We start from the raw sequence: 25,225 nt of genomic DNA on the forward strand, positions 1-25,225 counted from the left end.
TCTAGGACTATTTACAGAATAAATGATCACTGCTGCAGACCACTGCTTGAAGATGCACCAAGGCCCCTGAGTCCCTGGGCAGAGGTGGGAGCCCTCTGAGCCCATCTGGGGAGACTCAGGGGTACTCTAAGTCTCCGGAGAGAGCCAGGGGTCCTCTGAGCCCATCTGGGGAGAGCCAGGGGTACTCTAAGCCCATCTAGGGAGAGCCGGGGATACTCTAAGCCCATCTAGGGAGAGCCAGGGGTCCTCTGAGCCCATCTAGGGAGAGCCGGGGGTCCTCTGAGCCCACCTGGGGAGAGCCAGGGGTCCTCTGAGCCTATCTGGGGAGAGCCGGGGGTCCTCTGAGCCCACCTGGGGAGAGCCAGGGGTCCTCTGAGCCCATCTGGGGAGAGCCGGGGGTCCTCTGAGCCCATCTAGGGAGAGCCAGGGATACTCTAAGCCCATCTGGGGAGAGCCAGGGGTCCTCTGAGCCCATCTAGGGACAGCCAGGGGTCCTCTGAGCCCATCTGGGGAGAGCCGGGGATACTCTAAGCCCATCTAGGGAGAGTCGGGGATACTCTAAGCCCATCTAGGGAGAGCCGGGGGTCCTCTGAGCCCACCTGGGGAGAGCCGGGGGTCCTCTGAGCCCACCTAGGGAGAGCCAGGAGTACTCTAAGCCACTGGGGAGAGCCAGGGGTCCTCTCAGCCCATCTAGGGAGAACAGGGGATACTCTGAGCCCACCTGGGGAGAGCCAGGGGTCCTCTGAGCCCATCTGGGGAGAGCCAGGGGTCCTCAGAGCCCATCTGGGGAGAACAGGGGATACTCTGAGCCCATCTGGGGAGAGACAGGGGTACTCTGAGCCCATCTGGGGAGAGCCGGGGGTCCTCTGAGCCCATCTGGGAAGAGCCAGGAGTACTCTAAGCCACTGGGGAGAGCCAGGGGTCCTCTCAGCCCATCTAGGGAGAACAGGGGATACTCTGAGCCCACCTGGGGAGAGCCAGGGGTCCTCTGAGCCCATCTGGGGAGAGCCAGGGGTCCTCAGAGCCCATCTGGGGAGAACAGGGGATACTCTGAGCCCATCTGGGGAGAGACAGGGGTACTCTGAGCCCATCTGGGGAGAGCCGGGGGTCCTCTGAGCCCATCTGGGAAGAGCCAGGAGTACTCTAAGCCCCTGGGGAGAGCCAGGGGTCCTCTGAGGGGGAAGCCAGCAGACCTCCTAGTTTTTCCACTTCTCAGCTATTAAAGGAACATTAAGAAATAAGTAGGCCATTACATTTCAGTTGAAGAACAGCTCTGTCTGCTGTTTGCTCTTGAGACATGGAACAGATTTCAGTAACCAAACACAACACAACACAACACAACATCACTGCGACAGTCTTCAAAGTCACCAAGCAGGCAGGCAGACAGCTACAGCCTCAATATGCCATAAGCAGTAAGCTCAGGAAGGGGGAACTCCAGACTCTGGCACTACTGATCATAATACTGAAATCTATTTTCAACTAACACAGAAATACCATAGGCATCCAAAGAAACAGAAAAGTATGCCCATTTGTTTGCAGGAAAAAAAAAAAAAAAAACTAACAAAGAATCTGTGAGGAAGGCCAAAGACTTTCAACCAACTGCCTCAAATGTGCCCCACACTAATAGAAACCAAAAGAACAGCAAAACAAGTATGGAATGTTGGTAATGAGTCAGAAGTTACAGAAATTCTGCAGCTGAAAGGTCAGTTAACTAACATGGAAAAATTCCCTAGAGGAGCATAATAGCCAGATTCACACTGGTAGAGAAGTGAGCAGTGAACTTGAGGATCAGGCCTTAGAAATCACCCAGTCTGAGAAGCACAAAAAAGAAGGGGTAAAGAAAAATGAGCAGAATCTGCAAGGCCTGCGGGACCCCATCACACACCAACACACAGGATAAGTCCAGCGGGAAAGGGAGAAAGGGGTAGAAAGACTGTTTGGAGAAGTAATGGCTGAAAGCTTCTTAAGTTTGATGAAAGACATGAATCCACATGCCCAAGATGCTCCAAACAGCATGAGTGACAGTCATTACTCAAAATAAAAAATCCTCCATTAAGTAATGACAGCAAGGAAGAAAAAGGGGTCACATCAAATGTCCAATGAGATCAGAATACTAACCTGCAAAATACCAAACAAACCCATAAAATGCAAAAGTAGAAGCACATGTACACATTTCATCAGAATAGTAAGGCTAAATAAAGGGAAGCCCTGATGTTCAGAAACACAGATGTCCCCAGAAACACAAAGCAGACAGCCCTTCAACAGTGGCCCTCAGTGAGACAGCATGTGGCTCCCTGTGCTGAGGCCAGGACAAGCAGCAGCTCATGTAACAAGGCACACAGAGAATGGCTGGCAGAACTCCCTGAAAGGCCACCAGACAGCAAGCAGATGCTCCTCTACTGCCTCTGCGCAGTGGGCACTCTGCCTTGTCAGAGGCTGCGGCATGGGACTCGGTCGCACCCAAAGCAGACGTCAGCAGAGCAATCTGACCCCCTCAGTACAACCCAGAAGCTCCCAGGTCCTCTACCTTCAATCTCACCCCTCAGCACAACCCAGAAGCTCCCCCGTCCTCTACCTTCAATCTCACCCCTCAGCACAACCCAGAAGCTCCCCTGTCCTCTACCTTCAATCTCACCCCTCAACACAACCCAGAAGCTACCAGGTCCTCTACCTTCAATCTCATCCCTCAGCACAACCCAGAAGCTCCCAGGTCCTCTACCTTCAATCTCACCCCTCAGCACAACCCAGAAGCTCCCCCGTCCTCTACCTTCAATCTCACCCCTCAGCACAACCCAGAAGCTCCCAGGTCCTCTACCTTCAATCTCACCCCTCAGCACAACCCAGAAGCTCCCAGGTCCTCTACCTTCAATCTGACCCCCTCAGCACAACCCAGAAGCTCCCAGGTCCTCTACCTTCAATCTCACCCCTCAGCACAACCCAGAAGCTCCCAGGTCCTCTACCTTCAATCTCACCCCTCAGCACAACCCAGAAGCTCCCAGGTCCTCTACCTTCAATCTCACCCCTCAGCACAACCCAGAAGCTCCCCCGTCCTCTACCTTCAATCTCACCCCTCAGCACAACCCAGAAGCTCCCCCGTCCTCTACCTTCAATCTCACCCCTCAGCACAACCCAGAAGCTCCCCCGTCCTCTACCTTCAATCTCACCCCTCAGCACAACCCAGAAGCTCCCAGATCCTCTACCTTCAATCTGACCCCTCAGCACAACCCAGAAGCTCCCAGGTCCTCTACCTTCAATCTCACCCCTCAGCACAACCCAGAAGCTCCCCCGTCCTCTACCTTCAATCTCACCCCTCAGCACAACCCAGAAGCTCCCCCGTCCTCTACCTTCAATCTCACCCCTCAGCACAACCCAGAAGAAACCAGGTCCTCTACCTTCAATCTCATCCCTCAGCACAACCCAGAAGCTCCCCCGTCCTCTACCTTCAATCTCACCCCTCAGCACAACCCAGAAGCTCCCCCGTCCTCTACCTTCAATCTCACCCCTCAGCACAACCCAGAAGCTCCCCCGTCCTCTACCTTCAATCTCACCCCTCAGCACAACCCAGAATCTCCCCTGTCCTCTACCTTCAATCTCACCCCTCAGCACAACCCAGAAGCTACCAGGTCCTCTACCTTCAATCTCAGCCCTCGGCACAACTCAGAAGCTCCCAGGTCCTCTACCTTCAATCTCATCCCTCAGCACAACCCAGAAGCTCCCAGGTCCTCTACCTTCAATCTGACCCCTCAGCACAACCCAGAAGCTCCCAGGTCCTCTACCTTCAATCTCACCCCTCAGCACAACCCAGAAGCTCCCAGGTCCTCTACCTTCAATCTCACCCCTCAGCACAACCCAGAAGCTCCCAGGTCCTCTACCTTCAATCTCACCCCTCAGCACAACCCAGAAGCTCCCAGGTCCTCTACCTTCAATCTCACCCCTCAGCACAACCCAGAAGCTCCCAGGTCCTCTACCTTCAATCTCACCCCTCAGCACAACCCAGAAGCTCCCAGGTCCTCTACCTTCAATCTCACCCCTCAGCACAACCCAGAAGCTCCCAGGTCCTCTACCTTCAATCTCACCCCTCAGCACAACCCAGAAGCTCCCAGGTCCTCTACCTTCAATCTCACCCCTCAGCACAACCCAGAAGCTCCCAGGTCCTCTCCCTTCAATCTCACCCCTCAGCACAACCCAGAAGCTCCCAGGTCCTCTACCTTCAATCTCACCCCTCAGCACAACCCAGAAGCTCCCCCGTCCTCTACCTTCAATCTCACCCCTCAGCACAACCCAGAAGCTCCCAGGTCCTCTACCTTCAATCTCACCCCTCAGCACAACCCAGAAGCTCCCCCGTCCTCTACCTTCAATCTCACCCCTCAGCACAACCCAGAAGCTCCCCCGTCCTCTACCTTCAATCTCACCCCTCAGCACAACCCAGAAGCTCCCAGATCCTCTACCTTCAATCTCACCCCTCAGCACAACCCAGAAGCTCCCAGGTCCTCTACCTTCAATCTCACCCCTCAGCACAACCCAGAAGCTCCCCCGTCCTCTACCTTCAATCTGACCCCTCAGCACAACCCTGAAGCTGACAGATCCTCTACCTTCAATCTGACCCCTCAGCACAACCCAGAAGCTCCCAGGTCCTCTACCTTCAATCTCACCCCTCAGCACAACCCAGAAGCTCCCAGGTCCTCTACCTTCAATCTCACCCCTCAGCACAACCCAGAAGCTCCCCCATCCTCTACCTTCAATCTGACCCCTCAGCACAACCCAGAAGCTCCCAGGTCCTCTCCCTTCAATCTGACCCCTCAGCACAACCCAGAAGCTCCCAGGTCCTCTACCTTCAATCTCACCCCTCAGTACAATCCAGAAGCTCCCAGGTCCTCTACCTTCAATCTCACCCCTCAGCACAACCCAGAAGCTCCCAGGTCCTCTACCTTCAATCTCACCCCTCAGCACAACCCAGAAGCTCCCCCGTCCTCTACCTTCAATCTCACCCCTCAGCACAACCCAGAAGCTCCCAGGTTCTCTACCTTCAATCTCACCCCTCAGCACAACCCAGAAGCTCCCAGGTCCTCTACCTTCAATCTCACCCCTCAGCACAACCCAGAAGCTCCCCCGTCCTCTACCTTCAATCTCAGCCCTCAGCACAACCCAGAAGCTCCCAGGTCCTCTACCTTCAATCTCACCCCTCAGTACAATCCAGAAGCTCCCAGGTCCTCTACCTTCAATCTCACCCCTCAGCACAACCCAGAAGCTCCCAGGTCCTCTACCTTCAATCTCACCCCTCAGCACAACCCAGAAGCTCCCAGGTCCTCTACCTTCAATCTCACCCCTCAGCACAACCCAGAAGCTCCCCCGTCCTCTACCTTCAATCTCACCCCTCAGCACAACCCAGAAGCTCCCAGGTCCTCTACCTTCAATCTCACCCCTCAGCACAACCCAGAAGCTCCCAGGTCCTCTACCTTCAATCTCACCCCTCAGCACAACCCAGAAGCTCCCAGGTCCTCTACCTTCAATCTCACCCCTCAGCACAACCCAGAAGCTCCCAGGTCCTCTACCTTCAATCTCACCCCTCAGCACAACCCAGAAGCTCCCAGGTCCTCTACCTTCAATCTCACCCCTCAGCACAACCCAGAAGCTCCCAGGTCCTCTACCTTCAATCTCACCCCTCAGCACAACCCAGAAGCTCCCAGGTCCTCTACCTTCAATCTCACCCCTCAGCACAACCCAGAAGCTCCCAGGTCCTCTACCTTCAATCTCACCCCTCAGCACAACCCAGAAGCTCCCAGGTCCTCTACCTTCAATCTCACCCCTCAGCACAACCCAGAAGCTCCCAGGTCCTCTACCTTCAATCTCACCCCTCAGCACAACCCAGAAGCTACCAGGTCCTCTACCTTCAATCTCACCCCTCAGCACAACCCAGAAGCTCCCAGGTCCTCTACCTTCAATCTCACCCCTCAGCACAACCCAGAAGCTCCCAGGTCCTCTACCTTCAATCTCACCCCTCAGCACAACCCAGAAGCTCCCAGGTCCTCTACCTTCAATCTGACCCCTCAGCACAACCCAGAAGATCCCCCGTCCTCTACCTTCAATCTCACCCCTCAGCACAACCCAGAAGCTCCCAGGTCCTCTACCTTAAATCTCACCCCTCAGCACAACCCAGAAGCTCCCCCGTCCTCTACCTTCAATCTCACCCCTCAGCACAACCCAGAAGCTCCCAGGTCCTCTACCTTCAATCTGACCCCTCAGCACAACCCAGAAGCTCCCAGGTCCTCTACCTTCAATCTCACCCCTCAGCACAACCCAGAAGCTCCCCCGTCCTCTACCTTCAATCTGACTCCTCAGCACAACCCTGAAGCTCCCAGATCCTCTACCTTCAATCTGACCCCTCAGCACAACCCAGAAGCTCCCAGGTCCTCTACCTTCAATCTCACCCCTCAGCACAACCCAGAAGCTCCCCGGTCCTCTACCTTCAATCTCACCCCTCAGCACAACCCAGAAGCTCCCCCGTCCTCTACCTTCAATCTCACCCCTCAGCACAACCCAGAAGCTCCCAGGTCCTCTACCTTCAATCTCACCCCTCAGCACAACCCAGAAGCTCCCAGGTCCTCTACCTTCAATCTGACCCCTCAGCACAACCCAGAAGCTCCCAGGTCCTCTACCTTCAATCTCACCCCTCAGCACAACCCAGAAGCTCCCCCGTCCTCTACCTTCAATCTCACCCCTCAGCACAACCCAGAAGCTCCCAGGTCCTCTACCTTCAATCTCACCCCTCAGCACAACCCAGAAGCTCCCAGATCCTCTACCTTCAATCTCACCCCTCAGCACAACCCAGAAGCTCCCAGGTCCTCTACCTTCAATCTCACCCCTCAGCACAACCCAGAAGCTCCCAGGTCCTCTACCTTCAATCTCACCCCTCAGCACAACCCAGAAGCTCCCAGGTCCTCTACCTTCAATCTCACCCCTCAGTACAATCCAGAAGCTCCCAGGTCCTCTACCTTCAATCTCACCCCTCAGCACAACCCAGAAGCTCCCAGGTCCTCTACCTTCAATCTGACCACTCAGCACAACCCAGAAGCTCCCAGGTCCTCTACCTTCAATCTCATCCCTCAGCACAACCCAGAAGCTCCCAGGTTCTCTACCTTCAATCTCACCCCTCAGCACAACCCAGAAGCTCCCAGGTCCTCTACCTTCAATCTCACCCCTCAGCACAACCCAGAAGCTCCCCCGTCCTCTACCTTCAATCTCACCCCTCAGCACAACCCAGAAGCTCCCAGGTCCTCTACCTTCAATCTCACCCCTCAGTACAATCCAGAAGCTCCCAGGTCCTCTACCTTCAATCTCACCCCTCAGCACAACCCAGAAGCTCCCAGGTCCTCTACCTTCAATCTGACCCCTCAGCACAACCCAGAAGCTCCCAGGTCCTCTACCTTCAATCTCACCCCTCAGCACAACCCAGAAGCTCCCAGGTTCTCTACCTTCAATCTCACCCCTCAGCACAACCCAGAAGCTCCCAGGTCCTCTACCTTCAATCTCACCCCTCAGCACAACCCAGAAGCTCCCAGGTCCTCTACCTTCAATCTCACCCCTCAGCACAACCCAGAAGCTCCCAGGTCCTCTACCTTCAATCTCACCCCTCAGCACAACCCAGAAGCTCCCAGGTCCTCTACCTTCAATCTCACCCCTCAGCACAACCCAGAAGCTCCCAGGTCCTCTACCTTCAATCTGACCCCTCAGCACAACCCAGAAGCTCCCAGGTCCTCTACCTTCAATCTGACCCCTCAGCACAACCCAGAAGCTCCCAGGTTCTCTACCTTCAATCTCACCCCTCAGCACAACCCTGAAGCTCCCAGATCCTCTACCTTCAATCTGACCCCTCAGCACAACCCAGAAGCTCCCAGGTCCTCTACCTTCAATCTCACCCCTCAGCACAACCCAGAAGCTCCCAGGTCCTCTACCTTCAATCTCACCCCTCAGCACAACCCAGAATCTCCCCCGTCCTCTACCTTCAATCTGACCCCTCAGCACAACCCAGAAGCTCCCAGGTCCTCTCCCTTCAATCTGACCCCTCAGCACAACCCAGAAGCTCCCAGGTCCTCTACCTTCAATCTGACCCCTCAGCACAACCCAGAAGCTCCCAGGTCCTCTACCTTCAATCTCACCCCTCAGCACAACCCAGAAGCTCCCCCGTCCTCTACCTTCAATCTCACCCCTCAGCACAACCCAGAAGCTCCCAGGTCCTCTACCTTCAATCTCACCCCTCAGCACAACCCAGAAGCTCCCAGGTCCTCTCCCTTCAATCTCACCCCTCAGCACAACCCAGAAGCTCCCAGGTCCTCTACCTTCAATCTCACCCCTCAGCACAACCCAGAAGCTCCCAGGTCCTCTACCTTCAATCTCACCCCTCAGCACAACCCAGAAGCTCCCAGGTCCTCTACCTTCAATCTCACCCCTCAGTACAATCCAGAAGCTCCCAGGTCCTCTACCTTCAATCTCACCCCTCAGCACAACCCAGAAGCTCCCAGGTCCTCTACCTTCAATCTGACCACTCAGCACAACCCAGAAGCTCCCAGGTCCTCTACCTTCAATCTCATCCCTCAGCACAACCCAGAAGCTCCCAGGTTCTCTACCTTCAATCTCACCCCTCAGCACAACCCAGAAGCTACCAGGTCCTCTACCTTCAATCTCACCCCTCAGCACAACCCAGAAGCTCCCCCGTCCTCTACCTTCAATCTCACCCCTCAGCACAACCCAGAAGCTCCCAGGTCCTCTACCTTCAATCTCACCCCTCAGCACAATCCAGAAGCTCCCAGGTCCTCTACCTTCAATCTCACCCCTCAGCACAACCCAGAAGCTCCCAGGTCCTCTACCTTCAATCTCACCCCTCAGCACAACCCAGAAGCTCCCAGGTCCTCTACCTTCAATCTCACCCCTCAGCACAACCCAGAAGCTCCCAGGTTCTCTACCTTCAATCTCACCCCTCAGCACAACCCAGAAGCTCCCAGGTCCTCTACCTTCAATCTCACCCCTCAGCACAACCCAGAAGCTCCCAGGTCCTCTACCTTCAATCTCACCCCTCAGCACAACCCAGAAGCTCCCAGGTCCTCTACCTTCAATCTCACCCCTCAGCACAACCCAGAAGCTCCCAGGTCCTCTACCTTCAATCTCACCCCTCAGCACAACCCAGAAGCTCCCAGGTCCTCTACCTTCAATCTCACCCCTCAGCACAACCCAGAAGCTCCCAGGTCCTCTACCTTCAATCTCACCCCTCAGCACAACCCAGAAGCTCCCAGGTCCTCTACCTTAAATCTCACCCCTCAGCACAACCCAGAAGCTCCCCCGTCCTCTACCTTCAATCTCACCCCTCAGCACAACCCAGAAGCTCCCAGGTCCTCTACCTTCAATCTCACCCCTCAGCACAACCCAGAAGCTCCCACGTCCTCTACCTTCAATCTGACCCCATCAGTACAACCCAGAAGCTCCCAGGTCCTCTACCTTCAATCTGACCCCTCAGCACAACCCAGAAGCTCCCAGGTCCTCTACCTTCAATCTGACCCCTCAGCACAACCCAGAAGCTCCCAGGTCCTCTACCTTCAATCTGACCCCATCAGTACAACCCAGAAGCTCCCAGGTCCTCTACCTTCAATCTGACCCCTCAGCACAACCCAGAAGCTCCCAGGTCCTCTACCTTCAATCTCACCCCTCAGCACAACCCAGAAGCTCCCAGGTCCTCTGCAACACAGACAGAAGGGCTACTCATCAATGTGGAGAAAGGGTTGAAGTGGGCAGGCCAGAAGCTGGGCCCCTTCAGGTCGCAGCTCAGGCCGACCCGTGAGTCAAAAGGGGACACAGTGACCTGACTGGACCAGAGAGCACGTGCAGGCGTGTGGATGCTGAGTGCCTTACCAGGACTGGGCCGGGAGCTAGCGCCCCTGACCCTGAAGACGCACACAAACCCTTCCCCACAGCACTCTCCGGAACCCCTCTCTTGGGGCCCTGCCCTGTGGGAGCTCTGCTTGCTCTCTCCCTGTTTCTCTAATAAACCCTGTTGCTTTGCCCTCATGCAAGTCCATGGATTTCCTTCTTCAAATTTACAAAACAAAGAACCACCCCACTCACACACCGTGCCCTCCTAGACCATGACTTTGCCAAGACTTTGTCCAGGGCCCTCATTAAACCATGACTCCAGTGGCCCAGAACTCAAATGCTGACCAAGTCATCTACACAGACCCACCAGGCTATCTGCTGACCTTGTCAACTTCCAGAAGGAAAAGGGTCCACCTCTGGGCAACTGTGAAACCATGCCCCTTTCTTCCTTAAACTGTGCCCCGTTCATTCTTATCTGAGAGTCCAACCTTTGCAGCACAGGGGACAGATTAACAACCATTGTAAGTTTAGGAATCTAGAGATCCCTGAACCGCATCTTCAAGGCTGGTTACTGGTCATAAGGGGCATTAAAGTGACCCGCGAGGACCCCAGCCCAACCTCACCTTGCCGCTTCAGAACCCCTGCCCGATCGTGCCCCACATGGACTCGATGCCCACACTGCAGCTCCCCATCTACCAACGCGTTTGGAAGCTAGTGCAGCCATCTTGGATTATCCCTGAAGCAGAAGCCGCCATTTTTAGGTGGAGCAACTCCCATCCCTGAGATGCCTCCTGGAGACTGGACCTCTTATGCATCAGGCTACTAAAGACTGGGAGGTTTGAATAGTATATGACTAATATATTGTAGTCTTTTTCTTTTTTTTTTAATTTTTAAGTTTTTATTTCTGTTTTTCTTGCTCTATTTTCCATTTATTTACCTGTTTCCTCAGAGTCTCTTTCTCCTTTTTCTCATGCTAACAACCAGCTTCTTTTGATTCCGCTTTCACTCTTCCTATGATCTAGTCCCTCTCTATACTCTCTTCTTATCCCACTAACAGTTACATCCTACATCCCTCCCCACCCTCTTTGTTCACCATTAGAAATTGCAGATCTCATTCAAACCTATTGTGTATACTCTAGATAATAATCAAACTCATTCTGTTAACATCTTCATAGGGACTATTTCGTTTAAGGCTGCATAGTGTTTGTACTGGGTGCTGCTAATATTGGTCTCCCTCTTAAAGGAGAGGTTTTGGAAACCTGCAGGGTCACTATAAGGGGGGAAACTGGAATACCTCAGATTCACACTGCTAGAGGGGAAGATACACAAATAACATGAAAAAATAAGAGAAGAAAGTGTTCCAAACAAACCAAGATGCTATATTAATAGAATCCGAGGACAACATGGTAGAAAAACTGTCAGAAAAGGAGTTCAGAATGTACATAATTAAAATGATCTAGGAACCAAAGGCTGAAATAAGAGAGCAAATGCAGGCAATGAATGATCCCTCCAATAAACAGTTTAAACGGAAAATGCAGGAAATAAGAGATGATTTCAATATAGAGACAGATTGTGAAAAACAAACAAACAAACAGAAATCCTTGAAATGGAGGCAAAATATAAACCAAAAATAAACTCAATGGAAAGCATCACCAAGAGACTAGACCACTTGGAAGACAGAACCTCAGACAATGAAGACAAACTAATCTTGAAAATAAATTTGACTGAACAGATAAGATGGTAAGAAATCATGAATGGAACCTCCAAGAACTATGGGATATCATGAAAAAAACAAATTTAAGAATTATTGGGATTGAGGAAGGCACAGAGATACAAACCAAAGAAATGAACCACCTAACCTATGCAATAAAATAATATCAGAAAATTTCCCAAACCTAAAGAAAGAAATGGAAAATCAAATACAAGAGGCTTACAGAACACCAAATGTACAAAATCACAACAGGTCCACACTAAGGCACATTATAATGAAAATGCCTAACATACAAAATAAAGATAGGATTTTAAAGGCTGCAAGAGAAAAGCATCGGATTACATATAGGGGGAAACCAATATGGATATCACATTTCTCAGCCCAGACCCTAAAAGCTAGAAGGGCCTGGAACAACTTATTTCAAGCTCTGAAAGAACATGGCAGCCAACCAAGAATCCTATACCCAGCAAAACTAACCTTCAGATTTGATGATGAAATAAAATCCTTCCATGATAAACAAAAATTACAAGAATTTACAAATAGAAAGCCTGCGCCACAGAATATTCTCAGTAAAATATTCCATGATGAGGAAATGAAAAACAACAATGAAAACCAGCAAGGGGAGGAACTACCGTAAAGGAAAAGCCAATCAAAGGAGAAACCAGGTCAAATTAAAAACCGAAAATAAACCAAAATGACCAGGAATACAAATCCTATCTCAATAACAATTCTGAATGTTAATCAAAAGACATAGACTGGCAGACTGGATTAAAAAAAAAACAAGACCCAACAATATGCTGCCTTCAAAAGACTCATCTCATAGAAAAAGACATCCACAGACTAAGGGTGAAAGGATGGGGAAAAACCTTCCACACCCATGGACTCAGCAAAAAAGCGGGGGTTTCCATCCTCATATCAGATAAAATGGACTTCAAATCAAAGTTAGTCAGAAGGGATAAAGAAGGACATTTCATACTGCTTAAGGGAACCATAAATCAGCAAGACATAACAATCATAAATATTTATGTCTCAAACAATGGCGAATTCATGTACATCAATCAAATCCTTCTCAATTTCAAAAATCAAATAGACCACAACACAATAAAACTGGGTGACTTTAACACATTGCTCTCACCACCAGATAGATGTTTCAAACAAAGACTGAACAAAGAGACCACAGAAATCAGTAACACAATCAATAACTTAGACCTAACAGACATATATAGAATATTCCATCCATCAACGAGCAAATATACTCTCTTCTCAGCAGTGCATGGATCCTTCTCTAAAACAGACCACTTGTTATGCCACAAAGCAACTCTCAGCAAATACAAAAAAATACAAATACTACCCTGCATTCCATCAGATCCTAATGGAATGAAACTAGAAATCAATGATAAAATAAAAAACAGAAGTTACTTCAACACCTGGAGACTAAATAATATGCTATTGAATGATGCATGGATAACAAAACATCAGGGAGGAGATAAAAAAATTCTTAGAGGTAAACAGGAACAACAATACAACATATCACAATCTCTGGGACACTATGAAAGCGGTACTAAGAGGAAAATCCATTGCATGGAGCGCATTCCAGAAAAGAAGAAAAAGTCAACAATTAAATGACCTAGCATTACAGCTCAAAGCCCTAGAAGAACAGAACACCAAAAATAGTAGAAGACAGGAAATAATTAAAATCAGAGCTGAAATCAATGAAACTGAAACAAAAGAAACAATTTTAAAAATTGACAAAACAAAAAATCAGTTCTTTGAAAAAGTAAACAAAATTGATAAACATTTAGTCACACTAACAGAGAGAAGGAGAGAGAAAACTCAAATTACTAGTTATGAAAAAAGGAATACCATGACAGACACCATTGAAATACATAATATAATTAGAAGCAACTTTGAAAATCTATACTCCAACAAAATAGAAAAATCTCGAAGACATCAACAGATTTTTAGAGACATATGATCCTCCCAAACTGATGTAGGACGACATACACAATTTAAACAGATCAAGTTCAAGCAATGAACTAGAAGAAGTCATCGAAAGCTTACCAGCCAGGGCTGGGGAGATAGCTCAGTTGGCACAAGGCCCTGGGTTCGATCCCCAGCACCCAAAAAAAAAAAAAAAAAAAAGGGCCTACCAACCAAGAAAAGCCAGGGAACAGATGGATGCTCAGCCGAGTTCTACGAGACCTTCAAAGAAGAATTAATTCCAATACTCCTCAAAGTATTCCATGAAACAGAGGAGGGAACCCTTCCAAACTCATTTTATGAAGCCAGTATCATTCTGATACCAAAACCAGACAAAGAAAGAAAACTTCAGACCAATATCCCTGATGAACATAGGTGTGAAAATCCTTAACAAAATTCTGGCAAATCACATAAAAAAATTATCAAAAAGATAGTGTGCCATGATCAAGTAGGATTCATCCCAGAAATGCAAGGTTGTTTCAACATCTGGAAATCAATGAATGTAACTCACCAACCACATCAATAGACTTAAGGTTAAGAATCATATGATTATTTCAACAGAAAAACCATTTGATAAAATACAGCACCCCTCCATGCTCAAAACACTAAAAAAACAGGGATAGTAGGAACATTCCTCAACATTGTAAAGGCCATCTATGCTAAGCCTACGGCCAACATCACTGTAAATGGAGAAAAACTGAAAGCATTCCCCCTAAAAACTGGAACAAGACAGGGATGCCCTCTTTCACCACTTCTATTCAATGTCATTCTTGAAACACTTGCCAAAGAACTGAGACAACAAAGAAATTAAACGGATACAAATAGGAAAAAAAGAATTCAAGCTATCACTATTTGTCAACAACATGATTCTATATTTAGAGGAGCCAAAAAATTCCACCAGAAAACTTCTATAACTAATAAATGAATTCAGCAAAGTAGCAGGATATAAAATCAACTCACAAAATCTAATGCATTTCTATTCATAAGTGATGAATCCTCTGAAAGAGAAATTAGGAAAACTACCCCATTCACAATAGCCTCAAAAAAAAAAAAAAAAAAAAAACAAAAAACACTTGAGAATCAATCTAACAAAAGAGGTGAAAGACCTCTATAGTGATAACCACAGAACACTAAAGGAAGAAATTAAAGAAAACCTCAGAAGATGGAAAGATCTCCCATCTTCTTGGATAGGCAGAATTAATATTGTCAAAATGATCATACTACCAATTCCTATGAAAATCCTCAATCCCAATGACATTCTTCATAGAAATCAACTGCTTCATGAAGCAATCATGAAATTCATCTGGAAGAACAAAAGACCCAGAACAGCCAAAGCAATCCTGGGCAGGAAGAGTGATGCAGGAAGTATCACAATATCAGACCTTAAACTCTACTATAGAGCAGTAGTAACAAAAACAGCATGGTACTGGCACCAAAATAGACAGGTAGACCAATGGTGCAGAATAGAAGACAGAGAGACAAACCCATATAAGTACAGTTATCTCATATTAGACAAAGGTGCCAAAAACTTACAATGGAGAAAAGATAGCCTCTTCAATAAATGGTGCTGGGAAAACCGGAAATCCATATGTAGCAAAATGAAATTAAAGGCCTCTCACCCTGCACAAAACTCAAAATGGATCAAGGATCTAGGAATTAGACCTGAGACCCTTCACCAAACAGAAGAAAAAGTAGGCCTGAATCTCCACCATGTTGGCTTAGGACCAGACTTCCTTAACAAGACTCCCAGAGTGCAAGAAATAAAAGCAAGAATCAATAAACGGGATGGATTCAACCTAAAAAAGCTTTTTCTCGGCAAAGGAAACAATCAATAATGTGAAAAGAGAACCTACAGAATGGGAGAAAATCTTTTCCACACACACACTTCAGATAGAGCACTAATCTCCAAAGTTTATAAAGAACGTAAAAAACTTTACACCAAAAATACAAAGAATCCAGTCAATAAATGGGCTAAGGAAATGAGCAGTCACTTCACAGAAGATATACAGGTGATCAACTAATAAATGAAAAAGTGCTCATCATCCCTAGTAATTATGGAAATGTAAATTAAAACCACCCAAAGATTTCACCTAACTCCAATTAGAATGGCTATTATCAAGAACACAATAAGTGTTGGCATGGACGTGGGGAAAAAGGCACACTCATACATTGCTGGTGGAGTTGCAAATTGGTGCAGCCACTCTGGAAAGTAGTGTGGAGATTCCTCAGAAAACTTGAAATGGACCCACCATTTGACCCAGCTATCCCATTCCTCAGTTTATACCCAAAGGACTTAAAAAATCAGTATACTACAGTGATGCAGTCACACCAATGTTCATAGTTGCTCAATTCACAATAGTTAGATTGTGGAACCAACCTGGATGCCCTTCAATAGATGAATAGACAAAGAAACTATAGTATATTTATACAATGGAATATTATTTAATCATAAAGAATTTAAAAATTATGGCATTTGCAGGTAAATGGATGGAGTTGGAGAATATCATGCCAAGTGAAATAAGTCAATCCCAAAAAACAAAGGCCGAATGTTTTCTCTGATAAGTGGACGACACACAACGGGGAGGTGGTTAGAGAAGAATGGAGGAAGGATGGATTGTGTAGTGGGAAATGAGTGGGGGGAGGATGGGGAAGGAAAGACAGGACTGAGACAGACATCATCGCCCTGTGAACACGGGTGGTTACACCAATGGTGTCCCTCTACATCGTGCACAACCACGGAAATGAAAATTGCACCCCATTTGTGTACGATGAATCAAAATGCAGTCTGTAAAAAGAAATTTTAAAAAGTGAAGCCATGATGAGGTGAGCCTCTCGCCCCAAGAGGACTGTCACCAGAGAAAAGCTGAGAAGGAAGCCCTCACAAGCGGCCAGGGGACGCAAAATGGCAAAACCGGGTTGGAAAAGCGGTGGCTTCCTCAAAGATGTGGTCATTCCCACGAAGGTCTACACCCAGAGTACGAAGGTGAGCACCCTCAGGAAAACCTGAGCCCGGCGTCCAGAGCAAGAGACAAAGCGGACGTGGCTCACTCACACAGGGCCGTCCCCTCCACAGGCGGAGGAGTGAAGCACAGGCTGCAGGGAGGGACCCCAGCATCACACCTCCTGGGAGCCCAGACCCAGCAGCAGGTGGGGAGCACCCGCCTGGAGCTCCGACACGCTCAATTTAACCGGAGTGCCGCACGATGGGAGCACGCAGGGCTCTCGCTCTGGGCTTCCAGCGCGTGGGCCTTACGCTGCCCAGCCAGGCAGTGGAGCTGATCTTAGGAAAGCAGAAAGATGAAGCAACCGGCAGGTTCTAAGAGATCCCCAGGCACCCCGGCACCAGGGCAGCCGGGCGCTGGCTGGACGCAGGCTGTACCACTGAGCCACGGGCACCAGGAAGCACCTCCAGGTGGGGCATCTGTGATGCGTGCAGGCAGGTCCCCTCCATCTTGGCAGACTCCACTCCTCCCGCCCGACCACAGCCCCCACCCACCCCTCGCAGGCCCCTCGCTCAGTTCCAAGGCTACCGCTGCAGAGCTGACCCTGACCCTAACCCGACTCCCCGCTAGGACAAGCCTCGTCACTAGGGACCGCTCTCCCTGCAGGTGACCCAGGATGCTGAGGGACACTGAGCTTCACAACTGCAGGTGACCTCAAGGGGTGAGAAACTCAGACATGCTGAGGGCCCTAGGCCCTCCAACCCAGTACACAGCACCCAGACACAGGGCCAGAGAGGCAACAGGCCGCTGTGGGAGGGCCCCAGCACGAGGTCTCACGTGCTCCCCAGCCACCCACCCCAGGAGGGGCTCAACCAGGAGCCAGAGGACGCAGCCCCCTGCTGCAGCCACTCACCCTCCTCCAGCCGCGACGGGAGCAACAGGCCTCGTCTGCCCAGTTCCGCCAGTGCCAGACATCCGCCATGCCACGCCTTGTCTGTCTCCTGGAAGCTGAGAACAGAGTCCTGGGGTCAGCTCTCAGCATAAGCCCAGTTCCCCCAGGAGCAAAGTGAGCCTCAGGATTGACTCAAGAAATAAGGCACTTCAGCTCACTACGAAGACTGCAGCAACAGGACGCCTCCTCGGGTCCCCAGCGCAGGAGGGCCCCGCCTCAGCCCCAGCCTCAGCCCCAGCCTCAGCCCCCACAGCCCTGCCAGGCTGCCCACCCAGGCGCCCCCAGCATGGCCACAACACTCCAGCTCTTCTGCATGTCCCGGCAGGACCTCACTCAGCCACAGCAGCCACAAACCCTGGGAGTCGGGGCTCAGCAGGAGTCCCACCCGATCCAGATGACAGAGACAGAGGCAGAGGCAGAGGACAGCTTTCAGCGACACCCACCATTCACCCCACTGACCAACTCAGGAGTAAAAAGTCAAAATGAAATAGTGTTAGTGTTTTTTTTCTCCACTCTTCAAAATATGGACTTTTTTTTTAAGACTATGTTGCCCAGTCTAGCCTCAAACTCCCAGGCGCCAACAATCCTCCCGCCTCAGCCTCCCGAGCAGCTGGGCTACGGGAGTGCCACCTGCACAGCTGAAGCATGGAATCGTAAAGAACAACTGCCGTGCCACTCAGAGGGTCAAAGGTTGTGCTTCACACTCAACGGAAATGTCCCTGTGGGGCCTTAGGAGCCTACGGGTGTGGCCAGCCATTACCTTTACTGGGAACATCTGCTGTTCAGACGGATGGGGGCTGCGCACAGGGGTCCACACTTGCTGTGAGCATGGAGAGACACGTCTCCAAAAAGAGACAGGCCGTGAGGCTTTGGCCAGCTCTGGTCAAATGACTCCACAGCAAGGAGCACATGGGAAACAGCCATCTCTGACTGCGGCACGCGGCGCACAGGCAGACTCGGTCCACACGTGGCGGGAGCCGGCCTCCCACACTCAGGCCCCACCTGACGTATGAAGCTCCAGCTGGCTGGCAACCCTCCAAACCCTAAGCGTCACTGCCTCGTCTTCAGAATACCCATCAAGGAGGCAGGAAGCAGTGCTGACGGGCAGGGCAGCAGGACCACGGGACGAGAACCTCGTCACCTTGCCTCACGCACAGCCTGCAGGCCGTCAAAACCGCCATCCCTCTCCAGCAGCGTGATGGAGGACCCTCCAGCTGGACACCAAGGAGAGGGGAACATCACCAAGCAGCTGAGGGTCATCCTGGGCCACGAGGGTCCCAGAGAAGTGGCAGCAAGCCGCAGGGGAGCCCGACTAGCAGGACGGGGACTCGGTTCTCGGCTCAGATCTAGGTGCTAGTCTCTCCATCAGCAGGCCCGGGTGAAGAATCAAGGGTACTCAGACCACTCTGAACTGGAGGGTCAACTAGGCACACAGAACCAAGCAGACGCTGAGCCACCGGGAGGCGCGGTGACACCCGGAGAAGAGGAGCAGAAGGCGGCACAAGACAGAGGCCACCCTCCTGCAGGCAGCCCCTGCGGCCCTGGGCCACCAGGCCAAGCTGCGCACTCGGCCACCCGGCCTTCACCAGCAGTGTGCACCTCTGCGAGAAATCCTTCTACCACGTGCAAGGGTACCAAGAGACGGCCGGTCTTTGACATGTTGTCTCCTGCACTTGGTCAACTGTCACTGAGCAGCCCCGAGGCTACGTGCAAGGAGAGCCTGCTCTAGGGGAAGGCAACGCTGGAGCCTGCGGAGCCTCTCTGCCAACTAACCACCAGCACACAGTGATCCCAGGATCTGCACACTGTCACCGGCAGGCGAGTGACAGGTCCCAGGAGCAGTGCCGGCCAGCAGGGGCCACTGCAAAGGGGTTCCCCAAGCAGGTGAAGGTCCCTCCGCAGTGGCCCCCCCTTTCCTGAAGCCACAGCCTTCCTGAGCAAACCAAGACCCCCCACCAGGGCCCTTCACGCTGGTCTGCAGAGCCCAGGCTGACACTGGCCCACGCCCTCCACCACGGGTCCTGCACCCTTCACCCAGAACTCGCCGAAGGCTGCCTCAAACTTCCCTTCATTAACCCAACCCAACCTCAGACCCAGGCCACGGTCACAGCAGCCGCTCCTGGCTAGCAGCCACAGCAGGGACAACCCAACACCTTCCCTCGCACCAGGAATCCACACCTGTGCCCACCTGGGGTGCACAGGCTCACAGCTGACCCCACCGTGGCCTTCGGGTCTTAGACATCTGGTGTTGACAAAGGAAACACCAGAAGTAGCCAGCGCTCCAGCTGAGGGCCTAAGCGAGGCAGGGAGGCTGGGGCTGGGCGTGGCTCTAGGGCGAGAGGAGAGGCAGCGGGGGCCCTGCCCTGAGCACATGCCCTACCTGAAGCAGTCCAACACAGACCCAACCACGTCGTCCGCCAGCGCTCTGGGAAGCCTTCCAGCCATCCTGCCGATTCTGAAAGAGAAGTGACAGCTGTCGGCAAGGTGACTCAAGGGGTGTGTGACCCACAGTGTGGTCCCAAGCGGCTCTTTCCTCTAAGCAGGCAGTCAGGCCTACTCAGCAGACACTCAGCTCAACAATGGTGCCTGTGCACAGGGAAGAGGATGCCTCGGACCTGGGGTGGGGCAGGGGCCACCTCTCACCACAGAAACTGGACAGTGGAGGCCCTGGTGGTGGCCAAAGCACCCAGCACAGGCACACACTGAGGCCACACTTCCACGCAAGATGCGGACCTGCTGCTCCCACCGGCTGCTGGCAGGGGCAGGGTCTGCAGGAGGGCAGGTGCATCCTACCCATCTGCCCAACCAGGCTGCCTGCGAGCCACAGAAGCCCAGGGATCCCTGAGGCCTTGGGGAGCTCCAGGACCCCAGGGGACCACAGAGAGTGCAGTCTCACCCGCCCCAACCGCCAGCCCTGGGCGGCCCACCTACCCCTTGGCCGCAGACCACCGCACCACCGTATCTTTGTCCTTCAGTCCAACCAGCAGCTGCTCTGCAAGAACAAGGACACCCACCACCAGTCTAGACAGCTCCGAGGTGACCTGCAGCCAAAGAAGGCCCTGGAGGCAACTTCAGTGATCACACAACGAGCGTCCCCGTCCGGCGTGGGCTAACCAGAGAGCCCCTGCCGCTGACCAGCCTGCAGGCCTCTACAGGGAGCAGCCGGCTCCCAGCTAACGCCGAGGGCCAGGGCCTCCCAGGCCACAAAGGGAGTCAGGAGACTGAGGCAGGCAGGCCGGAGGGCTGTCCATAAACGTCCCAAGGATGCGGCCCTGGGGCTAGTCTCAGGACAGACCTGGGCCAGCAAGGAAGTGACCTAAGGCCTTATGTAAGTGCCCTGCCAGCCTGGCAGAGTCCAGTCATTGGCCAGAAGGCCCTGGGTAGCCCCAGGAAGGCCCGACCTAGAGAAACAGTCACAGGCACCTGAGGAACCAGCCAGCAGACGGGGCACACAGGGTCACAGAGTGAGTGGGAACATGTCAGGCAGTTGGCATCAACGGGGCAGAGGGGGCTCAGCCTGGGATGAGGAGCTCACGGTGGCTTTGAGTGGCCAGGGCAGCCACTGGGTGCCACATCTCGGCAGCCCAGAAGGGGGAATCTGAGAAGCATCAGTAGTCAGCAAGAAGTGAAGGTTCGTGGGGGCTGTCAGTGAGCTCCGCGCCAGGGCAGGGGGTGGCACGGATCTGCCCCAAGGGAGGAGCGGGAGCTAGTGCTGACACTAATGTGCAGACCACCCGGCCTGGCCAGGCCTCCCAGCCAGGGGCAGGGGAGGTCCCCACAGGAAGGGAGGCCATCCAGCCTCCTGAACTGGTCACAGTGAGGAGCCTGGCCAATGGCACAATGGTGGTGGAGCTGCCATGCTAAGAGCAGGCACTGGGTGCAGACCCCTACAAGGCACAGGGGCAAAGAGGCCTGAGGTGACCCTGATGACAGCAGGGAGACATGGCAGGCTGTTGGGGGACAGAGGCCTGGGCCCTGGGGAGCAGGGAGCATGCAGTTCAGGCGTAGGAGGCAGCGTGTGGAGGCTGAGGGATGCTGGGCAGAGCAGGTCTACGGGACAGTCAACGGCCACATGCTCAGTGGAGGTGGCAAGTCAGACAGTGCCACCCAGAAAGAAGGGAAGAGGGAGGGCAGGGGAAGGAGTGGCCAAGGTGGTGCAGAAGACTCTGGGAGCAGAGGCATCGGGGACAACACCAAAGACAGGGGCGGGGCATGTGCTGGAGCTGCCTACCTATCACACTTTCCACCCCGTCGGGGACGTCATAGTCCTCGTCGCTCTCAGACGGCACCTCGAGCGGCTTCTGCTCACTCCGACCCTGGGTACAGAGCTGCAGGTTAGCAGCCAACGACCGGCAGCCCCGCTGGTACCTGCACAGAGAGGAGCAGACTGGGCTCAGCGGCTAGACGCTCCTTGCTAACTGAAGTCACAGCTCAGCACCGCTGTGAACCCTGGAGGCTGCCTGTGTCCACTCCCGCACATGCAGGGAAGACGCTGCAGTGGAGGCGTCAGTGAGGAGCAGCAAGAGCCGGCCCCCTCACCCAGGAGGGCTCCGCAGCAGGCGAGGGCAGAGCCTGGTCGCAGGTGCACACACAGAACCCAGGGCACATGCTTGCTGACGGCAGGTGGGCTCACCTACCCCAGCCCCCTGCCTCTGGGCTTCTGCCCAGGCCCTAGAGCACTCCTCACCTGCTCCTCCGAGTTCCACCCCCCAAACACTGCTTCCAAGTCCCCACGCACCCAGGTCCTGTTTGTTCTCCACCCTGGAGGAGCTGGAAGGGGATCAGGTCCAGTGGCACAGCTGCTCGGCTACGCAATTCTGCAAGCTACAGAACTGCTCTGTGCCTCAGCGTCCCATTAAGCAGGGACACAGCCCTGCAGAGACCACCTGAGAACAGGGAGGGGCCGCACAGAGCACTGACCTCACTGAGACCCCCTGGTACGAGGCAAGGCCTACCAACAGTGCAAGCCACCAGCTCCCTGTGGGTCGGAACCTTTCCCACAGCCTCTTGGAAAGCAGGCACCCGTGTCCTGCGATGAAGCCACATCTCACCAAAAGGCACCAGGAAAACATGGCCGGACCCTGCACATGCCTCAGGAATGTGCTACAATTCAGAACAAAGGTTCAGCCAGACTTAAATAATTCCTTCCCAAAATGCCACTAACACTTGAGATAAAACTGAAGGTCATTCAGAATATGGAACCCAAGAACCTGAGAAAATCTGTCCTCAGTCAACCTATAATCTACCACAGGCAACCACAGGCCACTGAAAAGCTATGATGCTTCTCCTCCTGAGCAAACCTGCAGAAGCAAGCCTGGGTTTCAGACTGATCACTGAGCAAGGAGAGCTCCCCACAGGGGCCCGCACCAGCAGTGCTGGGCTGCATCCAAGCAGTGCCCGTCACAGGCAGGGGCAGCTTCCTGGTCCTTGCTCCAGCCTCTACTGCTTACCTGGAAGACGGCGTCAAAGTAACCCTAAGGAAAACCATTCCTCATAAACAGACAAACTATCGTCTACAGCACATGTGAGCACAGAAGACGCATGTCAACCTGCACAGCCATGACTGCCGGAGACCGGCACCTGCCCGCAGGCGCCCACCCACCTCCACGTGGCCACCTTTGGCCGCAGGAAGGTCAGCCCCAGCCGCTGCACCAGCTTCACCCCCAGCTTCCGCAGCAGGGTCTGGTTGCTCTCAGGAAGTCTGCAGCCATCAAGGCTCTGGAGCACGGTGCTGGCTGTGGACGAGAGCAGCAACTCAACACGGAGGCCCTTGCTCCACCCCAGAAGCCACAGCCTCGAGGTCAGCAGGCCTGTGGACCCAGGGCAGCAGCCAACAAATCACACTGACCCCTGAGCCTGGATCCAAGCGCCCATCCCCAGGCTCTGAAGAGAGCAGGTCAAGGAGGGAGGCCTGCTTGCCACACAGCATAGCCAGGGAGGGCCCAGCACAGCAGGCAGCCGTCCTACCAAGGAGCAGCCAGCAGGGCCCGAGGGGCCCCGGGTCCTGGGGCACTTGGTGTCGCACAGGAAGGTGAAGGCAGCACCAGAGGGAGGCCCCAGTACAGGAGGTGGTGTGGCAGGGTCCTGTGCCACACAGGTCATTTGGGGCAGCTAAAGCCAGGAGAGCATAAGAACAGCAACCCATGGAGATGAGGGGACATAGGGGCAGCACAGTGCTGGGCTTCAAGACAGAGGCCAGGTGCACCAGGAGGCGGGGGTGAAGGGAGTGGAATGGAGCCCAGTACTCGGACAGGAGGAGACAGAGGAGGGAGGAGGTGACGGGGAGGAGGTGACAGGCGGCAGGGATGAGGTGATGGAAAGGGGGAGAGGTGATGGGGAGGGGGAGTGAGGTGGGGAGGGGGGCAGGGGATGGGGGAGGGGAGAGGAGACAGGGGCAGGCCCTAGCAGTTTCCCGTGTTTCAAACGTGCACAGTTGACCAAAAGTCACATTCCACACACAAAATAAAAAGGCCAAGAGCCAGGGCGGTGTCCAGGCAGGCCAAGTTACGGCTCCTGACGCCTCTGAAGAAAACGTGAAGGAGGCTCGCCACAACCCCGTCTTGAACCCGCCTCACCACAGAAGGCTGCTGACTGCAGGGGGCAGACACCCAATGACCGCGTCTTGAACACGCCTTACCATAGGGCAGACAGTCCTCACGCTTCCCGTGTTTAAATATCTGGGCCTGAAAAAAAACATGTACATACATTCACAAGTCCATGACAAAGTCACCAGACCCCTCCCTGCGCCTCCTGGAATCCCTTCCAAGACAGCAAGAGAAGGGGCCTGAGTGATCAGGGAAAGGCTGGCTGGAGAAGAGGCCTCCACAGGCCCCGCACACTGCACCCTGGGCAAGGCCAACAGCTGAGGGACAGTCCCCATCCTGCAGTGAGCGCAGACTGGATGGAGCCCTGGGGGGCTTTAAGTTAGCTTTGAAGGTGACAGGCCAAACCCCCTGCATGCAGGAGAGGAGCCCAAGGGCTCGGCCTCCACTCTCACTCACCTTGGTCGTCACAGGACAAACATCCCGCCCCACACAGGACTGACTTCCACCCGCCCAGCCTTAGCTGCCTCCAGCCCACACGCACAGCCCCCAGAGGGTGCAATAACGGATCTGGAGTCTGCCAGCCAAGGAGGAGCGCCTGGCTGTCATGAATGCCCTGGCTCTAGCCTCTGAATTCTCAACCGCTTCTAAGTCTGGAGGTGAGCTCGGTAGCTCACGAGCACCTGAGCCCTTCAGCAGAGCTGCAGAGTTGAGCACTTCCAGGGCACGGTAATAAGCCCCTCCCTCAGGCACAGCGCGTGCAGGCCAGGTAGACCCGCTTCTGGGTGAGGCAATCCCACAGTCTCAGTGGGGACACACCAGCATGCACTCCCAGAACACCTATGCAAACACATAACAACACATAAACATGCACACATGCCAACACACCGACATGCATTCACACAAACATGCACAACCACGTACAGCCAGATACGTGCACATACGTGTAAACACAGTAACGTGCACTCATATGAACACAAACATGTAAGCACACATAAACATGCAAACAACTGGCATGACTCATGTGAACACACATGCAAACATGTTGACACGTGAACATTCACAAACCTGTAAACACATGAGCATGTGAATGCATATTGTCATGTAGTCACAGGAACAAACATGTAAGTACACATAACCATGCACTGGCATGTAAATCTTGAAACACACGCATATGAACATGTTAACATGCACCTGAGTGAACACATGTGTAAGTACACATTGACATGCACTCCTA

The 25,225-nt window shown here is 52.8% G+C and overlaps 1 protein-coding gene across 2 annotated transcripts in view; it reads right to left on the reverse strand.

The window, feature by feature from the left end:
* Tbcd (tubulin folding cofactor D) overlaps window positions 1-25,225 on the reverse strand; it is a 129,240-nt gene that overhangs the window by 71,166 nt on the left and 32,849 nt on the right. For both annotated transcript variants that reach the window (XR_007107588.1, XM_047542920.1), the window contains exons 8-13: window positions 24,084-24,129; window positions 23,049-23,181; window positions 21,678-21,814; window positions 20,378-20,438; window positions 19,827-19,901; window positions 17,408-17,502 (exon numbers count right to left, since the gene is read on the reverse strand). Coding sequence is in view for 1 of the 2 variants with exons in the window: in XM_047542920.1 (XP_047398876.1) it covers window positions 17,408-17,502; window positions 19,827-19,901; window positions 20,378-20,438; window positions 21,678-21,814; window positions 23,049-23,181; window positions 24,084-24,129 (547 nt within the window). In the remaining variant the exon portion in view is untranslated. The remainder of the gene's footprint in view (window positions 1-17,407; window positions 17,503-19,826; window positions 19,902-20,377; window positions 20,439-21,677; window positions 21,815-23,048; window positions 23,182-24,083; window positions 24,130-25,225) is intronic.

The sequence above is a fragment of the Sciurus carolinensis genome, chromosome 3, assembly GCF_902686445.1.
Source record: "Sciurus carolinensis chromosome 3, mSciCar1.2, whole genome shotgun sequence".
Taxonomy (NCBI): Eukaryota; Metazoa; Chordata; class Mammalia; order Rodentia; family Sciuridae; genus Sciurus; species Sciurus carolinensis.